This window comes from Stomoxys calcitrans, chromosome 5 (assembly GCF_963082655.1).
Source record: "Stomoxys calcitrans chromosome 5, idStoCalc2.1, whole genome shotgun sequence".
Lineage (NCBI taxonomy): Eukaryota > Metazoa > Arthropoda > Insecta > Diptera > Muscidae > Stomoxys > Stomoxys calcitrans.
Genome location: NC_081556.1, coordinates 61776097 through 61797795, shown reverse-complemented (window position 1 = coordinate 61797795; position 21699 = coordinate 61776097). Strand labels below are relative to the sequence as shown.

General features: G+C 42.2%; 1 protein-coding gene across 1 annotated transcript; it reads left to right on the top strand.

Annotated features, from left to right (window-relative positions):
* Positions 1–1524: 1524 nt before the first annotated feature.
* LOC106091157 (E3 ubiquitin-protein ligase RNF25) lies at positions 1525–11178 on the top strand. Its single transcript, XM_013257592.2, has 4 exons — positions 1525–1633; positions 1694–1765; positions 1868–2705; positions 10075–11178. The coding sequence occupies exons 1-4, from the start codon at positions 1626–1628 to the stop codon at positions 10387–10389; spliced, it is 1233 nt and encodes a 410-aa protein (XP_013113046.1). The 5' UTR covers positions 1525–1625; the 3' UTR covers positions 10390–11178.
* The last annotated feature ends 10521 nt before the right edge of the window (positions 11179–21699 follow it).

Here is a 21699-nt window from a genome sequence, read left to right as displayed (position 1 = left end):
AATTCAATTTGAATTTGAATATGAACAACCGCACATTGCCATCAAGTAAGACAAACCTAAACAATAACAAGTTTGACAAACTTAAAGCCCAGTACTGACTTCATTTACAGCGAAAATGCCTAATAAATTATTGTAAAATTCGGCGCACTCTTTTCTTTGTCTGAACACAAACAAAAGTCAAACAGCAACAAAGACAACAGTATGAAGCATGCTTGATTTGGCGCATTTCGCGAGCATTTAATTACATTTGTAATTAAAATTGCAGCGACATATCGCTACTATTTTCTTATAGAACTCAGTACCATTGTACGTTATCTTCATCACCAATTTTATATTGGGTTGCCCAAAAAGTAATTGCGGATTTTTCATATAGTCGGCGTTGACAAATTTTTTCACAGCTTGTGACTCTGTAATTGCATTCTTTCTTCTGTCAGTTACCAGCTGTAACTTTTAGCTTCCTTTAGAAAAAAAGTACATTTGATTAAAGTTCATTCATTCATTAAAGTTCATTCAAGTTTTATTAAAAATGCATTTACTTTCTTTTAAAAAAAACCTCAATTACTTTTTGGGCAACCCAATAGTTATTCGTGTGAAAAGTCGAAGTCACTACTAGTCTTAATGACGAAAATTCAAAAAATTGTATGTCGGCTGATCGCTTGGCTTAACCTTATTGAGTGAATCCTGTTGTCGGGTTAAGCTGAGTATTCTGTTAAGCTTTTCAAGCGGAAAGCTGTCAAACTCCTTATAAAAAACGCCGCCGTAACATTGGCTAAAAATATGCGGAAAAGTAGCACTCTGCTTATAGTAAGGAAAATGACAAAAAATCAAAGTGACAACACTTGAAACCATTGCCGGCATCATTCTTGTATGTTCTATTTTTCGTTTTTCCAGGATTCACTTATAAGGTGAGGTCATGCGATTTTGTAGTAAATCTAAATATCAAAGGCTCGATAACACAATTGATATTTTATTCTACAATCTTAAAAAATTCTTTTTGATCCGATATTCCACACATAAGCAACAAAACAGTGTTATAATGATGAAAATACAAATATAAAACACATTTGATGAAGATAAGTTCTAAAACAAAGTTTATTTTTAAGACCAGTTCAACATTTTAAATTACGGCATTTGCTACTCAAGGTAGTTTCGTTGGGAAAATTTTTTGTTGTTTTGCCAATGACACTACCTCTTAATTGTACCATGCATTTGACATTTGTCTATTGTTTCACATTTTAATTGTTTTTATTCATAATTTACACGTTTTTAATCATAAATCTTTTGATCTTGTGACTGCTACATATGATCATGCAAATAAAAACTAGAATGTCAATTATGAAGTGTCCAGAAATTTGACAGCCTAGTGGGAATTTGCGCCACCATGACCACAGGGTTGTATAGTTGATTTCGTTGTTGTTGGATAAGTGTTGCTACTTCAACCATGGTTCTTACCTTCTTAATTCTACCAAGGGACTTATCCTTCTTAAGTGAACCCTGATATATACATTCGCATGTTCGCACCCTGATTTATTGATTTATACTCGTAAGAAGGACTTGTTTTTTGCTCTGGAGTTTTTTACATTATTTTTAATTATTTATTGTGAATAAAATAAATAACTTAAAATATGGATGCGTAAGTTAAGCGTGTTTTATTTAATCGAAAAATTTTATTATTCAGTATATTTTTGTGCAGTTTGTTTGACGAAGTGGAGTCTTTAGAAGCTATTCTGATGGACGATGTTCTCGTCGAACGCGACGAGAAAAGGTATATATATTTATATATATATATATATATATATTAAAATTTCTGTTAAAAATTGTTTTTATATATGGGCACTTTAAATATTATTTTTTTTTTTTTTGAAAGTTTCCCTAAGTTGATAGAAACTGTTGTGTTTCCGTTGGTTGGCGAGGATACAGACCAGCAATATGTGTGTGTTACTTTGCAAGTGCTGCCTACACCTGGATACCCGGACACTAGCCCAGAGTATAAACTAATTCGTCCACGTGGATTAGATGACTTGCGTCTTACTGAAATAAAATCAGCTATAGATAGTAAATTAAAGGACTCGGTGGGGTTTCCAGTTGTCTTCGATCTGATTGAAGTGGTTCGCGAACATTTGACTGGCAGCAACTTGCCTAGCGGGCAATGTGTTGTTTGCCTATATGGATTTTGCGATGGTGATGAGTTTACTCGAACAGATTGCTTCCATTATTTGCACAGCTACTGTCTGGGACGTCATTTGAATGCCTTGCGTCGCAATTATCAAGAGGAGTATAATAAACTACCGGCTTGGCAGCAGAAAGTTGCGAAACCTTTCCAGGCTCACTGCCCAGTGTGTCGAGAGAATATAACGGATGAAAGTGATAGCTTGCGATGCGCTATGCCACCATCTGATTTGGAAAATGCTCCCGATTTCCAACCATCGCCTGAGTTACGCGAGTTACAAAATCGAATGTCTTCATTGTTTTTGCATCAAAAAAGTCGTGGTGCGATTATAGATTCGGAAGCCGAAGGAGGTGCTATTATATCCATAGAGACTGAACAGGAAATGCGCAGTCGCCTGCAACGTAAGCAGGAGGAGGCTGCAAGTGCGGAAAGTTCTGAATGCAGTGCCAGCAATATAAATGTAGATCTAAGCGGATGTTGTAGTAGTGGATCTGCTACTCTGGAAACTGCACAGTTATCGGAAAATCAACAAAAGGTATGTACTCTACCATCTGTGTATTACGATAGGAAAACAAAACCATATTAGAGGGTATTTGTTTGATATTTTGAGTTGTTTGATATTTCGAATGGTTTATTTAATATAATAAAGGTCTTGTTATGCTTTCGTAAATGTAGAATACTTATTCCAAGTATACCATAAATTTTAAAGACTATTATGTTTATGACCTGAAGGTGAGAAAGGGACTGACGCCAGAGAACTTCATGTATACCTCAAGGTCACAACATGCACGCCTCAACGAGGACTTCATATATAATGTGTTCAGAAGGCGGGTTTCCGATTATCTGGAAACTAGTGCTAAATGAAAATCTGATGGATCTCAACTGGGATGGGGTAAGAATGATCTCATATGCGGACGACGTCGTACTACTGATACGAGGCAAACTGTCGACGATCAGCGAGTTCGTGGAAATGTAACTGTCGAGATGGGCTACGAAAAATCGATTGAGAACGAAACCAGGAAAGATAGAGCTGATTCTGTTCAAACGAAAATATAAGTAACAATTTTTAGACTCTTGTCTTTGGACGGTCTTCACTGATAGCTCCATTGAGTCATGGAATGAATTGGGGTTTACTCTGCAGGACGGATGTACGTTCCAAGGTCTGTGCCGAAACTATAGCCGTAAAATAAACTCTGGGGAGGGGTTCACAGTCTGTGAAAATCAGGATTTTTGTGGACAGTTTGTGGATACTATGGGGTCAAGACCTTGGGTTCGAGGACAGTGAGGACAAAGCTCGTTTCGGAGTGCTTGAAATCCTTAAATAGACTCTGGATCCCGACTCTCTTGTAATTTGTTCTTATATTTTCACATACATACATATATCGCACCTTTTCTTTTCTTTTTGGAGTACCTTTTTTCTCACTAGGGTATAACAATGGACCAGATTGGCCTCCGAGTGAACTGACCTTTTCATGGTGGGCAAATCATTCATTCGATCCATTCATTCCGAGCCGATGAACAGCCATCACAATTTACCGTGAGCGAAGTTACGAATGTCATCCGTGGCGCCAAACCTTCCAAGGCGTTGGGCCCCGACGGAATCTCTACATTGATGCTGAAGAATCTGGATTTACCTGGAGTTGAGTACCTTACCACAGTCCTTAACCTGTCATTGAACACTCTTATAGTTCCCGATGTCTGGAAAATGGGCAGAGTGATCCCGCTACTGAAGCCTGGTAAGGACCCGAGTTTGGGGGAGTCGTACAGACCGATCTCCCTTCTCTCACCAGTGGCTAAGACGCTTGAGGCATTACTCCTCCCGAGGTGAATTCTGAGCTGACTGTGATGGTCGATGGAGAAATGATTCCGACCATCAAGTGTCCCAAAATACTTGGCGTCACATTTGACAGCTCCTACACTTTCTCCCCACATGCCACAGCAATCTGCAATAAAGTCAAAAGTAGAAACAAGGTCCTCAAGTCACTCGCTGGCAGCACTTGGGGTGCAGACAAAGAAACCTTGTTGACCACGTACAAAGCAATTGGCCGGTCTGGGTAAGTTATGCAGCGCCAGTGTGGTCACGTCAACTTTGTGACACGCAGTGGAATAATATTCAGATCTGTCAGAATGCCGCCCTCCGAACTGCGACGGGCTGTCTCCTTAGTTCTCATGTGGACCACCTCCATCAGGAGACAAAGATCCTACCAGTGCGAAGACATAACTACATGCTGTCTAAGCAATACCTTCTGGGCTGTTATCGCAGAAATCATCCAAATCATCATCTTGTGGATAGATACCCACCGCCCAGAAGCCTTAAGGTTGATCTACACGATCTAGAGCGTGAGGTCCAGCGCTACAAGAGAGAACCTCTAGATCAAGCGGCATATCAAGCGGGTCTGAACAACATTCATGCAGACACGGTAGCAGACGCGTTAATTGGCTACCGGGTGAATGTAGTCCTTGGAGAACGACCGCCACCCATTGCACCCGAAGAAATCGACCTCCCCCGGCAAACCAGAGTGGTTCTGGCTCAATTACGTTCCGGCAGATGCAGCCGCCTCAATTCCCACAGAGCTAGGATTGATGCCGACGTGCAAGATGTATGTCCCGATTGTAACCAGGGACCGCACGATACACGTCACCTGTTTAACTGCCCGGCCAGACCCACTCGACTCAGACCCTGATCCCTGTGGACGCACCCCATCTTAGTCGCGGAGTTCCTGGGTCTTGACACTCAACAGAGTCAAGCAGACGAAAGATAGTACACAATAAACTGCTACAACAACAACAACAACAATAAATTTTTAAAAAAATACGCATAGAAATCACAGAATAGGACCAGCAGTTTACTTAATACACATATTTGGTTTTGAAATTGGTTCAAACTTCAAATTTTGAAGTTTGACACGAAAACGAAACGTAAAATTTTGTTTTTACTAAATTCTACTTTCCGGTAACGGTCGACAAACGGCAATCGTTTGCATCTGTATTTATAAGGCAAAACAAAACAACTGACACGCTCTTCTACATTTATGGTACATTTACTAGAGCATAAGCAGGCCTTAAGCCTTGTTGTGTCGGAGTTGAGCTAAATTATATTTAAACATTCAAAGACCTTTATAAAAATGTTTTTCAAAAAAAAAGTTTTTATTGAAACAAGTGTCAGATTGAATTAAAAAATGCTTAAAACATTTAATTTTTAAAATTATTATTTTTGACTAAAAAAAATTCTTATCAGTGTAGTACTACACTACAATGCTGTTGATAGATGAGTTTGACTATAATAAGTGCAAAACGGGGACGTTATTAATTATTTCTGGCATGACATTATTGACGTTTTCAATTAAGAGTTTTGTTCCTGTATTCAGAGCACGGATTCTTTTTTGGGACACATTAAGATAAGGTAAGGTTAAGATTTATCTCTTTATGAATATATCTGCAGCTCGTAATAGGTACCCAGTCTGCATCTCATAATAGGTGGATTAATCTTACACCTCAAGGGAATGTGGGGTAATATTAAGAGTTGAGATATGAAAAATGTTTCCCAAAAGTAAAAATTAAAGTAAAACAACCAATTAGTTTTTTGTTGGTTTAAGTGAATGTTTGCATTTATAAATATAAACTTAAAAATGAGAGAGAGAGAGGATATGCTTATCGCTTTACTTCTGCTAAGTACGTTGCTGAATCACTCATATAGCTCTTAACAAGGGAGTTTAGTTCACCATAGACTCTTATGTTCTACAATTCAGGGTACAGTTGAGAGCGGCATGGTAATTTATATAGAATAAAAATATACAATCAAATATGTAAAATATCGGACACTTAGTCAATTGGAAGTTCGCCGTGCTTGATATGTATGCGTTCCTAGACTTGAAGTCGTTTCGTGGACTCAGTGAAGAACTTACAAAGTGTTGAATCTTTGTGCATTTGTCGTCGTAGCAGTTTATTGTGTTCTATCTTTCGTCTGCTTAATTCTGTTGCGTGTCAAGACCCAGAAACTCTGCGACTAAGATGGGGTGCCTCCACAGGGATCTGGGTCTGAGTCGAGTGGGTCTGACTGGGCAGTTAAACAGGTGACGTTTATCGTGTGGTCCCTGGTTACAATTAGGACATACATCTTACACGTCGGCATCAATCCTTGCTCTGTAGGAGTTGAGGCGGCTGCATCTGCCGGAAGGTAATTGACCCAGAAATACTCTGGTTTGCCGGGGGAGGTCAATTTCTTCAGGTGCAATGGGAGGCGGTCGTTCCCCAAGAACTACATTCACCCGGTAGCCACTTACCGCAACTGTACCGTATCTGCATGAATGTTGTCTAGACCTGCTTCATATGCCGCTTGATCTAGAGGTTCTCTCTTTAGCGCTGAACCTCAAGCTCTAGATCATGTAGATTTACCTTAAGGCTTCTGGGCGGTGGATATCTATCCACAAGATGATGATTTGGATGGTCTCTGCGATAACAGCTCAAAAGGCATTGCTTAGACAGCATGTAGTTATGTCTTCGCACTGGTAGGATTTTTGTCACCTGATGGAGGTGGTCCACATGAGAACTGAGGAGACAACCCGTCGCAGTTCGGAGGGCGGCATTCTGACAGATCTAAATATTGTTCCACTGCGTATCATAAAGTTGACATTAAGTTAACTTACCGCAGACCGGCCAATTGCTTTGTACGTGGTCAACAAGGTTTCTTTGTCTGCACCCCATGTGCTTCCAGCAAGTGACTTGTGGACCTTGTTTCTATTGCTGTGGCATGTGGGGAGAATGTGTAAGAGCTGTCAAATGTGACGTCAAGTATTTTGGCACACTTGATGGTCAGAATAATTTCTCCATCGACCATCACAGTCAGCTCAGTATTCACCTTACGCGTATTTGTAGTGAACAATGTGGCTGATATCTTCAGATTTCTTGCAGCGAAATATGAGGCAAGGTTTTTGAGGTAGACGTTCAACCTATCGCAGATGTCAACAATGGGTGGGGGCCTGATGCCATGATCGTACAATCGTCCGCATATGATACGATCTCTATGCCGTCTGGAGGGGGTGGAATGGAGGATAAGTATAAGTTAAACAGTACCGAATATATCACCCCACCTTGGGGAACTCCCTGTTTCACTCTACGGTGCTTCGAATTCGTATTCCTAAATTCCACAAATGACTGGCGAACACACAGATAATTCGCGACCCAGCGTTTCAGGCCAGGCTGGAGGGACGTGTTGGCGATGTCCTCAAATAATTTGGCATGGATGACAGTGTCGAATGCCTTCGATAGATCCAGTCCCACGAGAACCGTTGTATCACATTGGCCTGGGCTGATTGAAGCCACGGCAAATGTGTGCGGTGATGGCATGCAAAGCAGTTGTTGCGCTATGCAGTCTTCGAAATCCATGTTGATGCTCGGCGAATGGAAATCCTCTTACGAGGCTCGGGAGAAGTAATACCTCAAGCGTCTTTGCTACTGGTGAGAGAAGAGAGATCGGTCTGTGCGACTCTCACACACTCGGTTCCTTTCCAGGCAGTAGCGGGATCACTCTGCCGATTTTCCAGACATTGGGAACTATAAGAGTGGTCAAAGATAGGTTGAGGACAGTAGTAAGGTACTCAACTCTAGCTGAATTCAGATTCTTTAACATCAATGTAGAGATTCCGTCGGGGTCCAACGCCTTAGATGATTTGGCGCCACGGGTGACATTCGTAACTTCGCCCAAGGTAAATTGTGGTGGCTGTTAATCGGCTCGGAGACCACGAATACGGCGAATGGCTCTCCTCCTTGCCCTGTCACTCTCAGGATGCACAATAAATTGACGGTTGAACAACCTGGCTCATCTCGGATCTCGGATCAGTCACGGTTATTTCGCCAAAAGTGACTGAGGTCCTGTCATCCCGGGGTTCGAGAGTGAATTAACAGTAGACCACAGCTTGCCTACAACGGTGCCTAAGTTACATTGCTCCAAGTGTTCCAGCCACAAATTCCACTTATGTTCGTTGACTACTCTGTTTATTTCCAGATTCAGCTCGCTGATTCCGGGTTTGGTGGGGTCCATACAATGAATCCCATCACGCTCGTCCGCGAGTACTACTGTCTGCGCCGGGAAATTGGGCTGCACTTGGGGTATACGATCGGCTGGTATAAATCGAGCGGCTGCTGCGTTAATGATGTCTCGGAATTTCCTCTCGGACACTAGCACATCCGAAGGGGGTGGGAGTTCTCTAAAGCGGCGATTGGTATACTCTATGAAGCCAGTCCAATCGGCCTTCTTCTGATTGATAAACGTCCGGCGCTCAGAGGTTGTGAAGTCGGGTGGTCGGTTGATGGTGAGAATTATGGGGAGGTGGTCTGACCCCAAAGAGATGACGGCTTGGCAGGATACGTCACTCAGGAGATCAGGGGATGAAATGGAAATGTCTGGCGAGCTGCTGCACCTTCTCGTAATGTAATCCTAATGGGGACATCCTTATTCACCGTGCAAAACGTAGAGCCTAGGGCAGAATGCCATGAAGTGTGATGCGCATTAAAGTCCCCTAGAACCAGACGATTATGTCCAGATAATAACCCACTTATGTCGGGGTGGTAAGCTTGGCCATTAATAGGGACACAGCTACCAACCGGCGGTATGTACACGTTGTATAGCCCTATCTCGGCAGTATCCAGTATGACTATACTGCCGTAGTGAAGTGAGGCCAGAGCAAGAACGGAAATGTACCCACTCCATGCACCGGTTACAGCTCACCTACACAGACACCGATGATGGAGGCGGTTCAGGCAAACCAAACAGAACCATGGTCCGGGGTTCTTTTCAACCCCGGCACGGACCAGAATCGTGCGGAGAAGGCACTCCGGCATGTGCCTCTCACATGACAAAAAAAGACGAACACGTACAATGAGGCGGCAGCCCTTGCCGAAAAGTGTTCTATCGGTTCAATCCGGTGCGTACAACCGGCTGCCATGGGATTGTGGGAAATTTAGTATAAGTATTTAGCCGAAATCCCCGTCGTCGTGTAACCAAAAGCACAAACACACTTCTGGTGATGGCCCACAACTTGTGATGTTAAGGCTACTGTTACTATGCCACATTTTCTTTTTATCTTTGCTTTAATATGCCTTCACACTAACAACTATTTCCTGGAGTACGTGGTGGTGATGGCTTTCTACACTGTATCTGTAGTTACATTTGTTTCACCAAAAAACTCGCATAGCCCGACCTCCACTTTTCCATTAACACCACAAATTATCTAAGTGTTGTGGTTTAATCGTAATTATTTGTTTTAATTTCACAAAACAAAGTGGTTGCCGAAAAATCTCTTTATCCCGTTTTTATGTCCTTCTTGTGTTGCTGGCAGGGATGCCAACTTTGTGCTTTTCGCACAAGAATTGGTGCTTTTAAGGACACCAAAACCCAAAAAGTACCACCTTGTGCACAAACGAAAAAAAAGCACTAAATGAGAAACTTTTTTCATATCAATGAATAAAGTCCGGTTAAAGTTATAGGCCAATGATCAGGGACCACTTCATGCCGAGTCCAAATGCCGTGCTGCTAAACCACAACTCTCCGTAGAAAAGTCCTAAATGGCTGACAACACCACAATTGTGGCCAGCATTTTTGAGAGGAACAATCAAAGCGAAGAAAGTCGATGGCAAAGCGCTATTAGTTTGCATCATTTCGTATATCCGTAGCGATTGTAAAATTTTTTGTTAAAATTATGCACCTTTTTGATAAATTTTCCAAAAATCTTAAATTCTACTCATTTTTGCCCTTTACAATTTTTGTTACGCTATTTGCTGGTAAATTGTTGGCATCACTGATTGCCGACACTTGTGAGGTTATAATGTAATACAAATTTGCCAATCTTTAGCAATTAAGTATTCATAATTCTTATTAATTTAAAGTTGCTTATTACTTTTTGCAGGATGCTAACGGTTCGAGTGTAAAAACAACTTTTGCACCAGTTGTGCAACAGACTCAACGCGACGACCCGACTAATAATAATTATCACCACGGGCGAAGACATTTTAGAGGTGGCAGGCGCCATCACAATTACCACCATCATCAGCATCAATCGCAACGGGATCGTGAACGCTTTGAACACAATCACATTCCATCGACTTCTACATCAGCAGCTGCTGCCGGAAACTCTCATAGCCATTCCAGTGCTTCTCAAAATGTGCAATCACACCATAAGCAGGGAAAGGCGCATGCTGCCGGGCACGGCCATTCCAGGTGACGATGGGCTCTCTATAATCACATAGATCGCAATACTGAGATTTTTACCAAGATGCTGCTTTTGCTGCTACCTTCTTCAGTTCAGTTGCCATTACAATTTTGCTAATATACTACTCCAAAAGAAAACACAAAAATATTTATTTTTGTTGTTGCATCATTAATTAAATGACAATATTTTTGTTATTCTATTTTTTAGTTAGATCCATATTGATTATTTATTTTATCATAGCTTTATTTATTAACGCCTACTTTAAGAAACATCACACGCCTCACACATAAAACCAACACGTCCATCAATGTTTACCTATTCTGTGGTAAGCAACACTAAGCTGCAATATCGCTGGACGTGTGTGAATAGTTTTAGTTCTAATTATTTAGCAACACTTTGTATAGTTTCTCTTTAATTATTATTATAAGACATTTTTGTATATTTTTTAACTCTATGCTGACTGAAAGCTGTAAAGAAGGTAGACACTTAAAAATATCAATGCGGAATCTTGTTAAACTTTACTCGTTTGGATACTGATATAGAGTGAAGTACTCAAAGCAAGTACATTTTGACTTGGAATTAACATAATTAGTAGTATGTGACGGGTCTGTCACAAGCACAAGAATACTCCATTCATCAAATACATAATTTTTAATACATACAAACGAACTTCAATAATACAAATGAAGATATTTTATTATTTCCTTACAATGATGTAATAAATGTAGTACGTTCGAATTACTGTGTCAAAAATAATAAGAAATATATTTGAATAAAAACCAAACCATAAATCAAGATAAATTTCTTTGTGCACAACTTCTGATGTATTGGTTGATAAAACCCCTGCGAAGCGTAAAACATGTTTACATTGAACATTTTATGACTTGGATTTTACTAAACCCAAAAACAAATCTTGTCCCTTTGCACTGCGTTTTTGGGATCTAAGTGGCATACACGGAGGACACCGTAGCGAAGAGGTTAGCATGTCCGCCTATGACGCTGAACGCCTGGATTCGAATCCTGGCGAGACCGTCAGAAAAAATTTTCAGCTGTGGTTTTCCCCTCCTAATGCTGGCAACATTTGTGAGGTACTATGCCATGTAAAACTTCTCTCCAAAGAGGTGTCGAACTGCGTCACGCCGTTCGAAATCGGCTATAAAAAGGAGGCCCCTTATCATTGAGCTTAAACTTGTATCGGACTGCACTCACTGATATGTGAGAAGTTTGCCCTTGTTCCATAGCAGAATGTTTATGGGCAAAATTTGTTGTTGTTGTAGCAGTTTATTGTGTACTATCTTTCGTCTGCTTGATTCTGTTGAGTGTCAAGACCCAGGAACTCCGCGACTAAGATGGGGTGCGTCCACAGGGATCTGGGTCTGAGTCGAGTGGGTCTGGCCGGGCAGTTAAACAGGTGACGTGTATCGTGCGGTCCCTGGTTACAGTCGGGACATACATCTTGCACGTCGGCATCAATCCTAGCTCTGTGGGAATTGAGGCGGCTGCATCTGCCGGAACGTAATTGAGCCAGAATCACTCTGGTTTGCCGGGGGAGGTCGATTTCTTCGGGTGCAATGGGTGGCGGTCGTACTCCAAGGACTACATTCACCCGGTAGCCAGTTAACGCGTCTGCTACCGTGTCTGCATGAATGTTGTTCAGACCCGCTTGATATGCCGCTTGATCTAGAGGTTCTCTCTTATAGCGCTGGACCTCACGCTCTAGATCATGTAGATCTACCTTAAGGCTTCTGGGCGGTGGGTATCTATCCACAAGATGATGATTTGGATGATTTCTGCGATAACAGCCCAGAAGGTATTGCTTAGACAGCATGTAGTTATGTCTTCGCACTGGTAGGATCTTTGTCTCCTGGTGGAGGTGGTCCACATGAGAACTAAGGAGGCAGCCCGTCGCAGTTCGGAGGGCGGCATTCTGACAGATCTGAATATTATTCCACTGCGTGTCACAAAGCTGACGTGACCACACTGGCGCTGCATAACTTACCACAGACCGGCCAATTGCTTTGTACGTGGTCAACAAGGTTTCTTTGTCTGCACCCCAAGTGCTGCCAGCGAGTGACTTGAGGACCTTGTTTCTACTTTTGACTTTATTGCAGATTGCTGTGGCATGTGGGGAGAAAGTGTAGGAGCTGTCAAATGTGACGCCAAGTATTTTGGGACACTTGATGGTCGGAATCAATTCTCCATCGACCATCACAGTCAGCTCAGAATTCACCTCACGCGTATTTGTAGTGAACAGTGTGGCTGAAGATTTGGTGGCGGATATCTTCAGATTTCTTGCAGCGAAATATGAGCCAAGCTCGTTGAGGTAGACGTTCAACCTATCGCAGATGTCATCAATGGGTGGGGGGCCTGATGCCAGGATCGTACAGTCGTCCGCATATGATACGATCTCTATGCCGTCTGGAGGAGGTGGGATGGAGGAAAGGTAGAGGTTAAACAGAGCCGGAGATATCACCCCGCCTTGGGGAACTCCCTGTTTCACTCTACGGTGTTTTGACTTCTTATCCCTAAATTCCACAAATGACTGGCGGCCACACAGATAATTCGCGACCCAACGTTTAAGGCCTGGCTGGAGGGACGTGTTGGCGATGTCCTCAAATAATTTGGCATGGCTGACCGTGTCGAATGCCTTCGATAGGTCCAATGCCACGAGGACCGTCCTATCACATGGCCTGGGTTGATTGAAGCCACGGCAAATGTGTGTGGTGATGGCATGCAAAGCTGTTGTTGTGCTGTGCAGTCTCCGAAATCCGTGTTGATGCTCGGCGAATGGAAATTCTCCTACGAGGCTCGGGAGGAGTAATACCTCAAGCGTCTTAGCCACTGGTGAGAGAAGGGAGATCGGTCTGTACGACTCCCCCAAACTCGGGTCTTTACCAGGCTTCAGTAGCGGGATCACTCTGCCCATTTTCCAGACATCGGGAACTATAAGAGTGTTCAATGACAGGTTAAGGACAGTGGTAAGGTACTCAACTCCAGGTAAATCCAGATTCTTCAGCATCAATGTAGAGATTCCGTCGGGGCCCAACGCCTTGGAAGATTTGGCGCCACGGATGACATTCGTAACTTCGCCCACGGTAAATTGTGATGGCTGTTCATCGGCTCGGAGACCACGAATACGGCGAATGGCTCTCCTCCTTGCCCTGTCTCTCTCGGGATGCATGATAAATTGACGGTTGAACAACCTGGCGCATCTCTTCGGATCAGTCACGGTTAACTCGCCAAAAGTGACTGAGGTCCTGTCGTCCCGTCTACCGGGGTTCGAGAGAGACTTAACAGTGGCCCACAATTTGCCTGCACCGGTGCCTAAGTTACATTGCTCCAAGTGTTCCAGCCACAAATTCCGCTTATGTTCGTTGACTACCCTGTTTATTTCCAGATTCAGCTCGCTGATTCTGGGGTTAGCGGGGTCCATAGCACGAATCCCATCACGCTCGTCTGCGAGTACCACTGCTTACGCCGGGAAATTGGGTCGCACTTGCGGTATTCGACCGGCTGGTATAAAGCGAGCGGCTGCTGCGTTGATGATGTCTCGGAATTTCCTCTCGGCCACAAGCACATCAGAGGGGGGTGGCAGTTCATTGAAGCGGCGATTGGTATACTCTCTGAAGCCAGTCCAATTGGCCTTCTTATAGTTGATGAACGTTCGGCGCTCAGAGGTTATGAAGTCGGGTGGTCGGTCGATGGTGAGGATTATGGGGAGGTGGTCTGACCCCAAAGAGATGACGGCTTGCCAGGATACGTCACTCAGGAGATCAGGGGATGCGATTGAGATGTCTGGCGAGCTGCTGCACCTCCTCGTAATCCTAGTGGGGGCATCCTCATTCACCGTGCAAAACGTGGAGCTATCTATCTGCTCTGCCAAAGCTATGCCACGCTGGTCGTTGCCTAGGGGAGAATGCCATGACGAGTGATGTGCATTGAAATCCCCCAGAACCAGACGACTATGGCCAGATAGCAACCCACTTATGTCGGGGCTGTAGGCCTGGCCATTAATCGGGACACAGCTGCCAACCGGCGGTATATACACGTTGTATATCTCTATCTCGGCAGTACCAGACTTGACTGCTACCCCCATACATTCCATGTATGGGTCACTAGCGTCAAGCGCAGGCGAGATAGGTCTATACTGCACGGAATGGTGTATAACGAAGGCCAATCCCCCACCTCCATTCCTTGAGCGATCCTTACGTAGCACATTGTAGCCGTGACAACTGTGCAAGCTGCAGGTGTTAGTCAGCTTTGTCTCCTGGATCGCTGCGACCGATATGCTCTTCCGACTCATAAAATCCACAATCTCATCAATCTTGCCTCGCAGTCCATTGCAGTTTAACTGCAGGAACGATACATTTCCCGACACTGGCCTGGCAATAGTAGGGCTAGGGTGCTGTCTTTGCATAAATTGCCGTACGGGAGAGGTCGGGGGGGTCACATAGTCCGACGACGAGGACGCCGAAGGCGACGACGGCGACGCTTGTGACCCACTGCTGGCTGTGTTCGCACAGCACCTAGCGACATAGCCAGTATGACTATACTCCCGTAGCGAAGTTAGGCCAGAGCAAGAACGGAAATGTACCCACTCCAAGCACCTGTTACACCTCACCGACACTGACCGATGATGAAGGCGGTTCTGGCAAACGGAACAGAACCAGGGTCCGGGGTTCTTTTCAATCCCGGCACGGACCAAAAGCATACGGAGAAGGCACTCCGGGATGTGCCTCTCCCATGACGAAAAAAGACGAACACGTACACTGAGGCGGCAGCCCTTGCCGATGAAGATTCCATCGGGTCAATCCGGTACGTACAACCGGCTGCCATGGGATTGGGCAAAATTTGTATTTGTGACATGCACAAGCGAACTTGCGTACACAATGCTTGAAAACAGTTGCATATTTTGGTACTTCTATCGATTATTCACCCAGAAAATCAGGTTTATTTGGGACTTAAAAATAAATCCTGCAAAAAACACAGTATTTAGCACTTAAATCTCGAAAAGGCCATAAATCCGGATTTAGTACATTCATATCTGGGAGGCAGGAATATACAAAGCATTTCCTTCATAAAGTGACGGACAAACCCAACAAAGTGAATTGGCAGTTATTATAAAAGAACAGGGGCCGAATTACCGCATACGTGAACTGGTAAAAAGATTCGAAATCTCTCTATTGTGAATAATATATTTCTTTATAAAAAGAGATTTTTTGAAATTTAAGAACGCAAATATTTAAGTCGATTATAATTAATAAAAAATTTGACATTAAAATGTTTATAAAAAGGGCGTAACATCCATCAAAAACGAGATGAAACTTCATTCGATTCGAAAGCGCACTCGATCACGTATGCGGTTATTCGGCCTCAGCATTCTATGTACTTCCAATGTGCTAAGGTTTGTTTTATTCCTATATTTTGGGATGTAATGTAGAATATTACCGTATATGCCAAGTCTAAGCCCTTCCGTAGAATATACATATACATCCCATCCACCGTTTTTGACTATTTGAGTTATATGGTTTAAGGGGGTTTTCACCATACTCTTGCAGAATTATAGGTCGCTTTTCCTCTTATAGTTTCTATGGTAAACTTTTCTATGCCGACTTTTAGTTGTGTTTTTCGTACTAGTTCCCAAGATAATTTTTTAAACCGATTTAAAAACATTGAACATACGCAAAAAGGGAATAAACTTCACTGAGAAGGATGTTGAATTTTTGCGACAACCTTATGTTACAATTAGTGGTTCCAGTGTTGATAATTTTCATTCTACTCCGGAGTCGACTCCTAACACTTAATTTTTTTAAATATTTGTAACAAAATTTAAAAAAAAAATTAATTTTATAAAAAAATTTATGGCCATTTAGTGAAGAAAAGTTAATGACTTCTATGACTTCTGCTTTCAAAGGTAGTAGGCTCATCGCCATTCATTTATTTGTTTAATACCACCACCGATGGATAGGAGTATATTGATTTTGTCATTCCGTTTGCAACACATCGAAATATCCATTTCCGATCCTATAAAGAATATATATTCTTCATCGTCGTAAAAATCGAAGACGATCGAGCTATGTCCGTCTGTCAGTTGAAATCACGCTACAATATTTAAGTATAGATTAAGCCTTTAATAAATATATTGAGCTGAAACTATGCACAGATTCTTTTTTTTGTCCGTAGGCAGATTAGGTTTGAGAATGCGCTATATTGGACTATATCTGAATATAACCCCCATATGGACCGATCTGCGGTTTTAAAGTCTTAGGTCCATTAAAGTCACATTTATTATACGATTTCGCTGAAATTTGGGACAGTGAGTTGTGTTAGGACTCTCGATATCCTTGTTTAATACGGCTCAGATCGGTCCGGATTTGGATAGGCGCATTTATTGTCCGATTTCGCAGATATATATATTTCGCCATATATACCGATCTCCCAAAAAAGGTGAATCTTTTGATCGATTTGCTGAAATTATGCACAATGAATTGCGTTAGGCCCCTCGACATTTGTACCGAGTATTGTTTAGACCGGTCTATATTTCGGCATAACTGCCATAAAAACCGATTTGGATATAGCTATCATACAATATATACCGATCTCCCGATTCAAGTTCTTGGGACAAAGCAAAAAGCACGTTTATCACGTTTATTACAAAGCAAAAAGCACGTTTATTAATTTGACACAGTGGGCTATGTTAGGCTCTTCGAAATTCGTGTTCAATATGGTTCAGATCGGGTTATATTTGGATATAGCTGTCATATACATACACCGATTTTTTAACCGATAAATCTGTTACAATGAGTTATGTTAGACACTTGTGGGTTCAGAAATTATGAATTTTTTATTGTATTATGACGAACTTTGGTTAATATATTGGGTTGCCCAAAAAGTAATTGCGGATTTTTTAAAAGAAAGTCAATGCATTTTTAATAAAACTTAGAATGAACTTTAATCAAATATACTTTTTTTGCACTTTTTTTCTAAAACAAGCTAAAAGTAACAGCTGATAACTGGCAGAAGAAAGAATGCAATTACAGATTCACAAGCTGCGAAAAAATTTGTCAACGCCGACTATATGAAAAATCCGCAATTACTTTTTGGGCAACCCAATATATATATATTTCTGATGGTAGGTAAAAAAAGTTTGGCCCGGCCGAACTTTTTACCTTTTTACTTGTTTTTAACTAGTTTCACTCGTCTACTTTACGCCAATCCAAATTTCATTAGAATATCTCTTTCTTAAGTCGACCTACAATTTTTCTAAAACAGTTCTATTCTTGGGTATTTTTCTACTCATTCATCGTTAATGAGTTAATAGCCGAAATCACGATTGCGTTCGATAGAATGAAGCTTTCCGCATGCAATTTTTCGTAGATGCTTCTTATTGATGTGGATCGTTGACCGTTGCAAATGGATCATTTGGTCCAGATTGATTTTAATTTATAATACTAGACTATAAAAAAAAAACTTAAAAAATTATTTCGTAGTACGTTTCTGAGTATAGGCTTTCAAACTACACTACTACTGTTGTACAAAGAAGAGAGATAGATCCGTTAACAAGCGTACTGTTCGACTCAGAATCACTTTTTGATTCGACTTAGCTATGTCCGTCCGTCTGTTTGTGTGTCTGTCTGTCCGTCCGTCTGTCTGTCTTTCTTTCTGTCCATGTTAATTTGTGAACAAATTTATTGCAGTCATCTTTTTTGGCTTAGAGACGAAGCCTATCAGGATATAAATAGCTCCTATATATATGTTCGTCCGATTTGAACTAATACTGCAATAATATCGTCATTTTTCAACCGCGAAATAAGGCACGATGTTTTCTCTTATGACTCTTCTAATCGCTAGTGAATTTCATAGAAATCGGTTATTGTTGTTGTTGTGGCCACATTTTCATGGCGAAGATCGTCAAACTCCTGCAGTTAGGTTTAAATGGCACTCTGCCATCAGACTCACTTAGGCGTTATCGTCCATTGTGATAACACAAGAACAGGAGAAGGAAGATGGCTTCTAGTTCCTACCGTTGAACCAATCAGATCGCTTTAAAAATCCCAACAACTTGCGAATGGTCTCATCCGCAAAATCAGACAAGTTATCAAAAAACGAGAATATAAGGTGGACGTCCTTACAGCTTCTACATAAATCGTTACTTGCAACCAGGGATTCGGAGCGGAGCAGTCTTAATTGTGCCGGAGCGGAAGCGAAATTTTTAGAACCCGGAGCAAAGCGGGTTCTATTCTCAAAAAACGCATAAAAACACGTTTAAATACATATTTTCATACCCGTTTGCAACTCATCGAAATATTGTTCTGAGACCCAAAAAAGTACATAAATTCTTGATCGTCTTGACATTCTAAGCCGATTTAGCCATTTCCGTGCTTCCGTCTGTCTGTCGAATGGGAAGGAGTAAAGCCAGGCACTTGAAATTTTGCACAAATACTTCCTATTAATGTAGGTCGGTTGACATTGTAAATTGGCCAAATCGGTCCCTGTTTTGATATAGCTCCCATCTAACTCGATCTTTCAATATGTCTTCTTGAGCCTCTAGGGGGCGCAATTCCTAGAGAAGAATTTGTTTTCCGAATTGCAAGATCCCTTACATGTATGATCCAAATATGTAGGTCCATAACTTTATGTAGATCCCATATCGATTGACTTCTTGAAGCTCTAGATGGTGCAATTATTAGCTGATTTAACTAAAATCCAGTCAGTACCTTTCTTGCCATAGATCCTATATAATTGAAAAAGTCATTCAAAAAACTTTTACCATGTCATCCGTGGGGGTATGGCGCGTAAAGTTCGCCACTTATTTTAGTTTACGAACTTGATTTTTGGCGAATTGAAACAAAAATTTAAGTTTAAGTTAACTTTAAAGTCTTGTTAAACCGTTTTCGAAAAGATATTAGGTTAGGTTTAAGTGGCACTTTGCCATCGGACTCACTTAGACGTTGTCGTCCATTGTGATACCACAGGAACAGAAGAAGGAAAATGCCTTCTAGTTCCTACCGTTGAACCATCCAGATCGCTTTAAAAAGCCCAATAACTTGCCAATGTTCACATCCGCTAAATCAGACAGGTTTTCAAAGAAATAATAACCTAAAGTGGAACTCCTTCTAACTGCTAGTGAGGGACACACACACAGAAGGTGTTCCATAGTCTCTTCTTCTTCGATGTCCTCACAGTTTCTGCAAAAGTCGTTGCTGGCAACCTTCAGTCTGTCAGCATGGTTTGCGATTAGACAGTGCCCTATCATGAGGGACACAATGACTGAGACATCTGTTCTAGCCAATGAAAGCAAAGCAGTAGACCTCTTCAAGTCTAGATGAGGCCACATAGTTTTGGATTGCTCACAGCCTTTGTGAGCCTCTTTGTGACCATCCATCATTTGTTGTCCTTCGGGCCTGGTCCTGAAAACTTAGCTTACATGTTGCTAGAGGCATCTCCACAGATTCCAGAATCCCTGGAATGTGTAGTTTAGTTCCTAATCTCGCAAGCTCGTCCACTTTACAATTCCCTGGGATATATCTGTGGCCCGGCACCCAGAACAGGTTAATTTTGAACTGTTCAGCCGTTCGTTGAGAGATCTGCGACAGTCGAGGGCGGTTTTTGTGTTCAGAAATACGTTCTCCAGGGATTAAATGGCTGCCTGGCTGTCTGAGATGATATTTATGCCAATCGTCGTAATGATATTATATCTTTGCCATTCCACCGCTTCCTGAATTGCATGAATCTCTGCTTGATACACACTGCAGTGATCGGGTAACCTTTGCGATATGACCAGTTCTAGATCTTTAGAGTACACCCAAAGCCCACCTGGTCGTTTAGTTTGGAACCATCCGTATAGAAGTTTATGTAACTTCCATGTTACCAGGGATATCGTAGTTCCAATCGGTTCCGTCAGGAATAGTGGTACAGTAATTTTTATCAAAAAGCGGCTCATCCACGCTGCCTGGAACATCGGATATTGTATTAAGGATAACACAGTGTCCGTAGCCCCCACATGACTAATGCGAAAGCTCCCTTAACCTCACGGCAGTGGTCGCTGCAATTTGGGTAGCCACAATGTCCAGAGGCCTAAGATGAAGCATTAAATTCAGTGCATCATATGGTGTCGTCCTCAGTGCGGCTGTGATGCACAAACAAGCCATCCTTTGGATCCGGTTAAGTATTGAGCATTTGGTGGATTTTTGAAACACCGTCCACCAGACCACAACACCATATAGCATTATAGGTCTGACAACTGCAGTAGATACCCAACGCATGACACGCGGTCTAAACCCCAACTTTTGCCAATGGCTCTCTTGCAGGTGTATAGGGCAAGAGTGGCCTTTCTTGCCCTTTCCAAAATGTTGGATTTGAAGTCCAATTTCCTGTCCAGCAAACACCCATGTATTTTGCGCTTTCTGTAAATGGAATATTCTCTCCACCCAAGGAGACAGGTTCCACTGTTGGCAACTTGTATCTCCTGCTGAAAAGACCTACTTCTGTCTTGTACGGATTTATACCCAGACCACTTTCGGTAGCTCACTTTGCTGTTGCACGTAAAGCTTCCTGAAGTATATCTCTTAGAGTGCTGGGAAACTTTCCCCTAACCGCGATTGCCACGTCATCAGCATACGCGACCTTTTTACGCATTTTTCTTTCAGAGGCAATAATGTATTGTTAATTGCTATATTCCAAAGTAGAGGAGAGAGTACACCTCCTTGAGGTGTCCCTCTACTGACCCATCCGCAGATCCTAAGCCTGCCGTAATGCATCTTTTAGTAAGTAAGCTATTAATAAACTTTCTTACGGTAGAGTTGATGCCTAGAAACTCCAACTCCTTCATGATTGACGTCGGTTCTACATTATTGAAAGCACCTTCAATGTCAAGAAATGCTACCATTGTATATTTCTTGACAGCGATAGAATCCTCTATGTGGCCGACTAGGTCGTGAAGGGCTGTTTCAGTGGATTTGCCTTTACTATATGCATGCTGCTGCCGCGACAGGCGATCCCCAGGGATCTTTGCCCTAATATATGTTTCTATCAAGCTCTCAAGAGTCTTCAACATAAAGGATGACAGACTAATAGGACGAAAATCGTTTGTCTTTCGTATGGTAAGGTTTTCCTGCTTTCGGAATGAAGATGTCCTTGGTGTCCCTCCATCCCACTGGTATATATGACATTCTGATACAAGCATAGTATAATATCTCCCTAAGCCAAGGAGCCAGTCTCTCAGACACAGCTTGTAATTCAACCGGTGATACATCATCAGGGCCTGGCGACGTAAAGAAGTTGAAACTTCTTATCGCCCAAAGGATTCTCGGCTCAGACACA

Excerpts from the sequence above, each read along its gene's own strand:
- LOC106091157 (XM_013257592.2), top strand. Across the intron at positions 1,766-1,867 it reads GTCGAACGCGACGAGAAAAG|TTTCCCTAAGTTGATAGAAA; the intron begins GTATATATATTT and ends TTTTTTTGAAAG. Across the intron at positions 2,706-10,074 it reads TATCGGAAAATCAACAAAAG|GATGCTAACGGTTCGAGTGT; the intron begins GTATGTACTCTA and ends TACTTTTTGCAG.